Source organism: Pangasianodon hypophthalmus, chromosome 1 (genome assembly GCF_027358585.1).
Source record: "Pangasianodon hypophthalmus isolate fPanHyp1 chromosome 1, fPanHyp1.pri, whole genome shotgun sequence".
Classification (NCBI taxonomy): Eukaryota; Metazoa; Chordata; class Actinopteri; order Siluriformes; family Pangasiidae; genus Pangasianodon; species Pangasianodon hypophthalmus.
The window spans coordinates 26,170,736-26,182,085 of record NC_069710.1 but is presented as its reverse complement, the minus strand read 5'-3'; the positions used below and the strand labels follow the sequence as shown (position 1 = coordinate 26,182,085).

Below are 11,350 nucleotides of genomic sequence, written 5' to 3'. Positions count from 1 at the left end.
ATGTTCTTATGTTATTTGGTCATTTGGTAGTTTTATTCATAGGACAGGAACATTTCACATGAAGTGAAATGCACTTCAGTAATGATCATATCAAGTCTCTCATATTCATCTTAAGTTAGAACTACCTGACCTATCATACCAGTGTGGAGAGTTACACTTTCCTCAGCCTAGCAATAACATAACATATTAAGATTTAGCATTTAGCATGAGTGACTTTTTCCTCTAAGCAAAAATTAAAAAAAAACTTTTCTACTTATCCTGAACTCTTACCTGTGTCTGATGAGGTATAAGAGCCACCCTCACCCACTCCTTTGCTGCCTACTGAGCCAGTAAAATCACCTGTGAAAGGCACACCACTGAGAATGTGAATATATAATAAATCAAAGATCTGCTGTACATTGCAATTTTGCTATAAATTAAACATTCACTATAAAACATTAAGTGACAGTTCATTTAAATATTGCAGTTTTGTGATAGCTGTGCTACAAAGGTCGGGTTCACTCTAACAATTAAGAAGCACCTGCCACACCTACACTAATGATCAGTTTCATCACCTCTGACTACACTCATCATCACCTGAATAGTTTCACATGGGGAAGCATGTCATTTGGCAATATGATGAAATTACACAAGTGTTGTAATTATTAAATTTTTTTTACATTGTTCCCAAATTCTAGACTTCTTGTTTTAGTTAGGTAACCTCAAGCATTTTAAGTAATCAATCAAGGGGTGGAAAGATATGTTTTTTTAAAAATGGAATGATAACATACAACTCTATAAGGCACTTTACATTTTTGCACATTTTTAACCAGATCACAGTAGATGATATGTATCACTCTGGCATCAGTGCAAGTATTAAAGGATTTGATTAGGAGATTGTAAAAAAAAATTAACGGATATTAAAATGGTCATTCTTATCCTTCAGCAGTTTATCAGTACAGTGTAGATAAGCATGGTCTACACTATATGGTCAAATGTTTGTGGACACCTGACCATCACACCCATATGTGCTTTCTGAATATCTCATTCCATATTTAGTCCCCCTTTGCTGTTATAATAACCTCCACTCTTCTGGGAAGGCTTTACACTAGATTTTGGAGTGTGGCTGTGGCATTTTGTGTCCATTCAGTCACAAGAGCTTTAGTGAGGTGAGGCACTAATGTCTGATGTCAGACGAGGAGGCCTGGTGTGCAGTTGCCATTCCAATTCATCCCAAAGGTGTTCAGTGGGGTTGAGGTCAGGGCTCTGTGCAGCCCACTTGAGATCTTCCACTCCAACCTTGGCAAACCAGACCTGACTTTGTGCATAGGGTCTCTGTCATGTTGGAACAGGGTTGGGCCCCTTAGTTTCAATGAAGGGAAACTGTAATGCTACAGCATACAAAGACATTCTATTCAATTGTGTGCTTCCAACATTGTGGCAACAGTTTGGGGAAAAACGACATAAAGGTGTGATGGTCAGGTGTCCACAAACTTTTGGTCATATAGCGTTGCATGATTGTCACGTTTTCCTATCATAATATACAGTTGCAGTGGTATACTGTCATACTCCTTCCTAATTTACAAATGTGTGTGTGTGTGTGTGTTTAAGGTCTGGTTCCTATTTTCTTACTTTGATTCTGTATATAACTAATATAAGCTGATTTTGGCTTCCTAGACTTTGCTCCTGGATAAAGATTTGTTTTTTGTAAACCTTTCCCCAGTTGTGCTACACTTGGTCTCGAGTTGTTCCCTGACACATTTGCACAGTGCTAAAATAAAATGGCCCCACATGCACACACAAACTTTCACTAGTAAATCTTTGTCTGTAAGGCACCCAGGATAAATAAAGTTGCACTCACTCACCTGTATCAGTGGAGGAGCTCAGTCCTGGTTCACTGTGTGACCTCACCAAATGAAGGAGGGCTTCACTGTCCCTACTGTCCCGGCCACATCGCCGATGGGCACAAGAGACTGGGTGGAGCCCGGGAGCCACGCTGCACTGGTGATCTCGGGTAACACCTGAGGTGGGCAAAGCTCGTGGATTGGTTGCATCAGAGGAAGAGCCTCGTCGAGATGAAGTACACGGACACACCAGGATTTCTGGGACTGAGGAGCGTGTGGAGGCAGCACCACCTAGCATCTCTAACTGAGAACAACTATAGGCAAGCAGGGCCTGGCGTCGCATTACTGGAGACCTAGAGATGGGATAGGAGAATTATCTGTACAGCGCTTTTAACCATAGACATTGTCACAAAGCAGCTTTACAGAAATCCAGATGTAGATTTTGATTCCCAGTAAGCAACCCAGAGGCAACAGAAAAAAACTCACTGAGAAGAAAAAAGACAAATGAAGCATTCAAAGAAAGTTTACTTTTCTCATTCCTAACATTTTAATCTAGTAGATTTACAGAAGTGTTTACTCCCATTGTTAAAATTACTTAACTAATATGTAATATGTGTAGTAGTGTTTGTTACGAAGTAGCTTCATTAGTCAGTAGGCACGGGTAAAATAATTTAGTCTTAGACACATCATGATTTTTATCTGAAAAGGTTGTGCAGCAATGCACAAATCTTCACAGTGTGATCCAATCATGTGAGTAGACAAATGCATGGAATGATAGAATTGATGGCATATAGTGGTACTAAAGGTAGCAATGCCTTACAGAGATACAGTTTTAGCTAGACATAGCCCGGAGAATTATACTGACAATCATGCAGTCATTTTTTTATGTATGGAGGCCTGAGAAAACTTTTCACCTGGTCACATTTTGACATTTTGTAATATATATAGTTTTGAAAACTACATGCTTTCCTGAATGGAATTATGTTTCTCTATTGCATGTATCTTAACCAGTAGTAAATGTGGGTGTGATTGTGCCCTGCAGTGGGTTGGCACCCCGTCCAGGGTGTCCCCTGCCTTGTGCGCCAAGTTCCCTCGGTTAGGCTCCAGGCTCCCCTTCGACCCTATGTAGGATAAGCAGTATGGAAAATGGATGGGTGGATGGATTAACCAGAAGTAAAGTTATAGCATTTTAAAATCTGGTTACACGGAAATGGAGAAAAGATTCCAGTCCAATTCCACTGAAAGACATCCCACCTACCTCTACCTTTATAACCTAATCTACTTATGGAAATTACGTTATCATGTTGGCTAAGGTTCTTGTTATTAATATATTTCTTTAAGGTCAATATGTTAAACTTGCTGCATTTGTTAAACTGGCTCCTTACCTAACACAAATCTTTGCAGGCAGATGCCAATGCAAGGCTAGAAGTAGCCTAATAAAAACATTTTCAAATATATGTACATTTTCATCTCTACAAAGTAGATATGTCAAAATATGTTACTGGAAGAAAAAAAACTAATTTTGGCCAAAACATAAGTTTTCATAATTTTTGGTTGTTTTCCAGAATTCTGGGCCACCTCACAAGTATACTACTGTGATAAGATCAATAGAGGAATGTGAAAATATTATCACCAGTACATCCTCACCTAAAGGAGGAGGTGTTGTAGGTGCTGGGAGAGGAGCAGGAGTAGGACCTCTCGCCTCTGAAGCAGCAGCGAGCTGTAGGAGGTTGTGAGATATTGTAGTCAACACCCTCCCCTCCCTCACTGACTCCTCGCGCCCGTGCCCGCACTGTAAATGCCACCTCCAGCACACATGAGTCCTCTGATGGAGAACTGTCATCTGGAATATCTACAATCTCAGACATCAGCAGAGAGCCACTGTCACCTGACACTGAAGGAGAAACAGACAGACAGACAGAAAGAAAGAGAGAGAGAGAGAGAGAGAGAGAGAGAGAGAGGAAGGGGCTGTACGTACAAACTGTACACACAATACATAGTAGCACTGCATAGACAGCGTGAACATAAACTTGAGTACCTTCACCACTGAAAGCCACAGAGGTTCCTCTCTCAGCAGAAGGTTCGCCTGCGTGAGTGGGCTACAGACAGACAGTGTCATAGGCTTAATCTCATGCAACTGCGTAAGAAAGTAAATGCATCACAGCTTCACGTACGCACAAAACTGAGCTAGATATTCCCTTGCCTGCACTTACCTGGCTGGGGTCCCTTTGCCCCATCACTGCTTCATATGGAGGAGGACAGTCTGTAGGGTAGAGAGGCACGGGACTCTCCATTGAGCCATTATATGTGATACTGCAGGCACACAGAAACATGCACATGTTTGTGAAACAGGAAGCAGGTGTTAAGGTTTCGACCAATATAGTGATGAAGCTTAGATCAGACCAATTCAATTCAATTCAGTTTTATTTCTATAACGCTTTTAACAATGTACGTTGTCACAAACCAGGTTTACAGAAATCCAGAAAAATTTGAATTTTATAGTCGAAATTGAAGTCATGGAATGTTCAGTGATGGAGACTTTAGTGTAAACTGCTTTTAGCATTGCTGAAAAAACATCCAAAGCCATCTTTAGGGTGTCTGTGTGGTACCAACCACAGGACCAGACCTGTACTTCTGCATCACAAAAATATGGTTCTCCACCAGCAAAACTAGCTCTGTTGCAACACTTTATACAATCTCTATCTCTAATCTGATTGCTCAGAAGGTGATTAATTTTCTATAACAACAGCTCTGACCATTGTTCTGGCTGTAATAATTATAGTTTAATATTAATGCACTGGTTCGAATACATTATTGTTTCAATACGAACATTAATTCTCAGGAACTTTTACAGCGGATGCTCCACATAATTTAAACCTAATAATAAACTGATTAGAGAATGTGTTGTTATTTAACAAAATGCATAATTGTTGATATTGTGAAGATTTCTGTTTCTCTCACCTCTGAGCATCAGTCTCAGAGCTGCAGGTGTATTCGGGGGGGTAGTAAGGAGGCGGAGGGATGGGTGGAACAAACTCTTCGAAGTCCATCATATTAGTGAGAAAGGCATCCTGAGGAGTGGTGCATTCTGGGTTAACTGAGCGTGTTCGGTGAGGGGCCAGCTACAGAGACACAGAGGAGGTGAGTACACAGTAAAAGTTTTAAAGTTTTCTTGGTCAACCAAACTGCACTGTCACAGGAAAGCAGGGATGTGCACTTAAGTGCACAAAGACATTTTAGCATTCATCATAATATGATGTGTTGTTGCTTTTTTTGGTTGCAGCAAAATGTCCATGCAAATGCTGCCTCATACTCACCAGATGAAGCAAGTCCAGAGAGAAAATATGGATGCTACAGGTGACCGTTGACAAAGTGCAAATGATGGTAGACAGTATGCTAAGCCCGCAAGCACTAAACAGCAGGTCCTACACACACACACACACACACACGCATCCAAGAAAGTGGATGAACAACAAGCGCTAATAGATGCCCACTGGTGCAGGAATTATGCTGCCCCATAGGAGGAGCAGCGGACAGGACAGTTAATAACAGGGTTGCCAGGGTTACGGTATTTATTCCAAATTGAGCTGGGTTAAAAATACCCTGCAGCCACCAAGATCTTGTTTTATAGCCAAAATTAAAAAAAAAAAAATCTAAAACATTTATGCAAACAAAGGCAAAGTGTATGTGCAGACAGTGTGTCTATGATGTATAAAACCATTTCTATTGTAAGATATACTGCAAAGATTGAGAGAAGGAAAGGGAGATTATGGAAGGGATAATATCCATACATCAGAAATGCTTGTGAACCACAGCGACCTTGTTTCTCACACAAAGCTGAGAAAAAGAAGAAAAATGTGCCTCCCTTTCTCAATGCCCAAATTTTGTGGGGCTAGTTTCAGGTCTTTGTGTGGGTTTGGAGATGTAGTTGGGCTGGAAATTTTGCTGAAACCTGGCAAACTTGGTTAATGATATTAGGTCTTTGTGTGCCTCGCTGGTGATGGAAAACACAGTAAAACAGCTCAAAACTTCTTCTTATTATTTTTTTATATATTATTTTATTATTATATAACATTGCAATGATTTGATACAACTGCTTATTTATTGATTTTTTATCATTATTTTTCAGTCTCACGTATTATTAGGATTCTAAAAGTAAGACATATGGAGCTGAATGTGCAGCCCGTGCTTTTTCACCCATCTCCTCCTCTGGACCTGCTGTGTCCTGTGTTGCAGGCTCTGAGCCCTCCCCTGTCCATAGAAACTGAACTTAACAGATCAAAATTTGATAATTTGTGATTGTTACACCCTCCGGGCCTGCTAGCTGGCCTGGGATGATGTAATATAATCAACCAATAAATCTGAAGCATTTCTAGTAGCCCTGAGTACATAATGGTAGATAATTACTATGTGTCTAATAGAAATCTACTGAGAAGCATAAACTAACCCCACCCCCTCACTCTAACCTTAATGGCTTCTAACTTTTCTAACAAATGTACAAAGTAAATGAAAATACCTTGAGCTGGTGCCGTACTGAATGGCAGTCGGCATGCAGGTAGAGTACTAAAGTCTCATCCTCCATCAAAGAGCATGTCTGTTTTGGGTCACAACATACACACAGACCATGCTCCACCTGTAATGCACCAACAGTGAGAGAAAGTGGAGAGCAGAGGGAAGAAGACGAGAAAAAGGAAAAAGGAAGACAGTTTACCTGGCAGGTGAGGTACGATTTGACCATCTGTGCATTCTGACAGGACAGCATGGAGCCAGCCAGGCTGAGAATCACACACACGGCAGACAGCAGCATGAACAGTGATACCTGCACGAAACACATTTGTTTCTTACTCCCTCTTAACACATGCCAACAAGCACAAGGGTTTTCCTCATACATGTTAGTCAAACATACCACCAGTGTGAAGGGTCTCCTCCAAGATATCACTCCTACGATTCCAGAAGCCACAACCTACAGGGCAATGTGGAGATAATTGTGACTTTGTCATTTACAAGGTGTGTTTCAGAAGCACTGTATCAAGAGAAACTGGAAATGGTTTTACTTCCTCACTGTCAAATACAGTGCCATAAAAAAGTATTTGCCCCCTCCTGATTTCCTCAATTTTGCATATTTGTAACACTAAATGGTTTCAGATCCTCATACAAGGAGATCACAACACAGTCTTAAATAGTCTTCTCAATTATTGAAGGAAAAGCATATGCAACACCTATTGTATCATCCATGTGAAAAAGTAACTGCCCTCCCAAACTTAAGAACTGGTTGTGTCTCCTTTAGCAGCAACAACTGCAACCAAATGCATCTGATAACTGGAGATGTGAAAATTCTTCATATCACTGTGGAAGAATTTTAGCCCACTCTTCTTTGCAGGATTGCTTTCACACTGAAGGGCTTTCAAGCATGAACTGCCTGTTTAAGGTCCTGCCAAGGCATCTCAATGGATTTCAAGTCAGCAGTTTGACTGGGCCACTCGAAAAACCCTAATTTTGTTTCTTCTGAGCTATTCAGAAATGGATCATTGTCTTGCTGCATAACCCATTGCACTTAAGTCTCAGATCATGGACTGATGACCAGACATTCTCCTTCAGGATTTTCTGGTAGAGAGCACAATTCATGGTTCAAGCAGCAAAGCATCCTCACATCATCACACTACCACCATGTCTGACTGTCGGTATGATGTGCTTATTGTGGAATGCTGTGTTAGCGTTATGCCAATTGTAACAAGACCCATGTCTTCCAAAAGGTTCCACTTTCGACTCATCAGTCCACAGAATATTATCTCAAAAGGCTTGAGGGCCATCAAGGTGTTTTTTTGGCAAATGTGAGACAAGCCTTTATGTTTTCACCTTGTAACTGGAAATGGGGTTTTCACCTTGTAACTCTCCCATGAACGCCATTTTTGCCAGTCTCTTTCTAATGGTATGAATATGAAGATCATGAATGCTGATCTTATCTGAGGCGAGTGAGGCCTGCAGTTCTTTAGATGTTCATCTGAGTTCTTTTGTGACTTCCTGGATGATTCAGTCGTTGATGTATTCTTGGAGGAATTTTAAGTAGGCCAGCCACTTCTAGGAAGATTGACCACTCTTTCCAATTTTTCTCCATTTGGAGATAAAATCTCTCACTGTGGTTTGCGGGAGTCCCAGAGCCTTAGAAATGGCTTTGTAACCCGTTCTAAACTGATATATTTAAATAACTTTTTTTTCTCATATTTTCCGGAAGTTCTTTTGATTGTGGCATAGTGTTCTGCTTGTTTAGAACTGTTCGCCTTCCTCACATTGCTAGACAGTTTCTATTTAAGTGATGTATGGATTCAGCAGGGCTGGTAGTAATCAAGCCTGGGTGTGTCCATTCTAATTAAAAACAATTATTGATTAAATTTGGTTAATTGGCTGATTGAGTAACAGAGGGGGAAATTACTTTTTCACAAAGGGTCAGGTGATGGATAAATTTCCCTTCAATAAATGAAATGATTGTCATTTCATTGTGGTTATTGTTTTTTTTTTAATTATTATTATTAATTTTTGTCTGAAGATATGAAACCATTAAGTGTGATAAATATGCAAAAACAGAAGAAATCAGGAAAGGAGCAATTACTTTTTCACGGCACTCTATAAGAGTTTATGCACTACCATGTTGGAAATAATTTCTACACCAGTACACAGACAAAACAGTCTAAAACACTACAGCTCTCTTATCACTACTGACCTTTGTATCATCACCTCATATGAATTCTCTAGAATTTTGTCTGTACATAAATGACTACTATTTTCACCTCTGTGAATATTTTCTGCCTATGTGGAGTTTCTGCGCATGCTCTCCCAGTGTCTGTGTAGGTTTTCTGGTTTTCTCCCATGCTGGTAGGTGCATTGTCTAAACTGGCCCTAGGTTTGCATGAGTGTTTGAATGTATGTGTGTGTGTGTGTGTGTGTGTGTATGTGTGTGGTGCCCTGCGATGGACTGGCATCCCACCCAGGGTCCCACTGTGACCCTGAACAGGATAAAGAAATTACTGAAGATGATATTAGTATTTTCATAAAATGTCATGATAGGTTATTCAAATGTGTGTGTGTGGGTGTGACAGGAATAATAATAATAATAATAATAATAATAATAATAATAATAATGATAATTTTTTTTACATTTTCATGTCTTTTACAGTATTACAAACCTGACTAATCTCTGTTTATTTATTTATTATTATTTATTATTCAGTTTAACAAGCTTTAGCAGGAGAGAGAGAGAGAGAGAGAGTGAGAGAGAGAGAGAGAGAGAGAGAGAAACTTACGAAGAACCCAGCCCAGAAAGGACAGGACTGTCGCACCCGGGCAGAGGCGCTGAACGCCAGGCTCGTGAAGCTGAACGCGAGCACCATGGCGCCGAGCGCGAGGTGACACAGGCCCAGGTAGAGCAGCACGCGCGCGCTCGCCCTCGCCCTGCCGGAAGTGCCTCTGCGGCTCCCCGAAAAGGCGCGCGAGCCCGAAAGCGACGCCGCGCTGCTCGAGTCGGACGGTGACGGCATTTTATATCAGAACTTTCACAGAAAACCGGAGACTGTCCAAATGACCGGGAGTTACTTTGGCGATTTTGCGAGGCAGGTTCACCGCTGGGACAGTATATCGAGTCGCTTAAACTGAGCTGTCAATAAACGCGTCACATTTGTTTGATAATATTCGGTAACGCACTTACGTCTCGCATATGCGATAAAACATTGTACGCTATGCTATATGTAGTTTTTTTTTTTTCTTATCAAAGTTCTGTAAGTGTTTGCCGTAGCCCCATCACCGCAGGACTCGAGCTCGCGCTCCTCATCTCGCGCCGTTCCTGCATCCCTCTGCATCCGTGTGCCATTGCGGTAGCAGAGGCTTCAGCAGGCCGCGGTGGAGGTGGAGCTGGAGCTGACTGGCCCTTTCGGATGCTCCGCTGTGGAGGATGCGGGAAGTGCTGACTTCTCTCCTCCCTGTCTGGAGAAGATTAACATCCGTCCCGGCGATCCTCCAAGACAGTCTCGCGCGCTTCTCGGTATCAAGACGCCTCATTAAGTAGAATTAAAAAAAAAACATGTCACCGGATCGGAAAATGAGTTTCAACATAGCTATAATCTGTGACTAGAGCTCGAGAGCTCGGTATAATGTAATATTTAATGTTTGAAATGAATTACTCACGCTTAACTCTCGCTCGAACATCGAACTCGCTACTTCTTATAAGGATTTTTCTTTTACCGTGTTTTGTTTGTTTCTGTGAGTTTTTTATTCCCGCAGTTACGCACAATCCCGTGTCCCGTGTCCGGATCCCGGACGTGGCCATCAGCCGCGCGCTACGTCATCGCCGCCATGCGCACTCATCCGCGTGCGCGCTCGTTTTACAGTCATGTACCACTTCGTACCGCTCCGTTCTTCCTCATATTAACCCTGTCTCATTCTGCCCTGTCGTCACACTGACAAATTAAACTTTCTTTGGTCTCTGTTTAATGGAACCCCCCCCCAAAAAAAAAAAAAAAAAACCCGGATGGGCGCGTCATAGCGCACGCGAGAACTCGTGCGATTTGCTCAATGCGGCACTCGCCTCACTTAGGTGCTGAATCTGCACGAGGGAGGTTGCTTAGCGACGCGCTTCTGGTCGGTAGCCAATAGTGGCATAGGAAATGCATCTGCTGGGCATGCTCATCCGTGATGCATTGCGCGATCAATATGAGCCAAGTGGAGTGATAGGCCAGCCAGCTAATGCATTACGTAGCCTACAGCACGCGCACATTGGTGCATTTACTATCTCTGAAATCGTACAAGTGTGCGGCGCGTGCACGCAGTGGACAGCATCACAGGCCAGGTGTAGCCTAACAGCTGATAATAATTACTCTTGTTTTATCGGGTAAGAAAAAGAATTACATTTTGTCGTATTACATTTAACATTTCACAAAATAAATCATGGAAATGTGGGTAAAATAAGTTGATGATATCTCTGTTTCTGTCTCAAGGTCTTAACTGACTACAGTGTGGATACTTAGTTTTCACTATTGTGTACTTGTTAGTAGTTTAAAGTAATATAAAAACATCTGGGGAAAAAACTAACAAAGACAGCCTATTTACAACTTGAAAAATATACACTCACCGTCCACTTTAATAGGAACACCTGCCCACCTGCTTATTTATGTCCAATCAGCCAATCATGTGGCAGCCGCACAATACATAAAATCATGCAGATACAGGTCAAAAGCTTCAGTTAATATTCACATCAAACATCAGAATGGGGAAAAATGTGATTTCTGTGAGTTTAACCATGGCATGGATGTTGGTGTCAGATGAGCTGGTTTAAGTATTTCAGAAACTGCTGATCTCCTGGGATTTTCACACACAAGTGTGACAGTGAGTTGTCCGCAAACCTTTGGCCATATAGTGTACATATAGTGCAGCTATGAACACCTTCAGAGTGTTTTGTCTTTGATTTTACAAGTCTGTGGAACTGTACTGGAGGTATGATTACCATTCTTCCAAAAGATTTTCCCTCAGTTCTTGTTGTG

General features: G+C 41.5%; 1 protein-coding gene across 3 annotated transcripts in view; it reads right to left on the bottom strand.

Annotated features, from left to right (window-relative positions):
* fam189b (family with sequence similarity 189 member B) overlaps positions 1-10,292 on the bottom strand; it is a 15,433-nt gene extending 5,141 nt beyond the window's left edge. Inside the window, exons 1-12 of one of the 3 annotated variants that reach the window (XM_026944887.3) lie at positions 9,999-10,292; positions 9,122-9,867; positions 6,730-6,786; positions 6,535-6,642; positions 6,340-6,456; positions 5,141-5,248; positions 4,785-4,945; positions 4,037-4,136; positions 3,862-3,922; positions 3,471-3,717; positions 1,845-2,176; positions 271-339 (exon numbers count right to left, since the gene is read on the bottom strand). In XM_026944887.3, coding sequence (XP_026800688.2) covers positions 271-339; positions 1,845-2,176; positions 3,471-3,717; positions 3,862-3,922; positions 4,037-4,136; positions 4,785-4,945; positions 5,141-5,248; positions 6,340-6,456; positions 6,535-6,642; positions 6,730-6,786; positions 9,122-9,355 — 1,594 coding nt within the window. In that variant the 5' untranslated portion in view covers positions 9,356-9,867; positions 9,999-10,292. Of the gene's footprint in view, positions 1-270; positions 340-1,844; positions 2,177-3,470; positions 3,718-3,861; positions 3,923-4,036; positions 4,137-4,784; positions 4,946-5,140; positions 5,249-6,339; positions 6,457-6,534; positions 6,643-6,729; positions 6,787-9,121 lie in introns of all 3 variants that reach the window. The other 2 variants (XM_034304067.2, XM_026944886.3) reach the window with 2 other exon arrangements.
* Between the last annotated feature and the right edge of the window lie 1,058 nt (positions 10,293-11,350).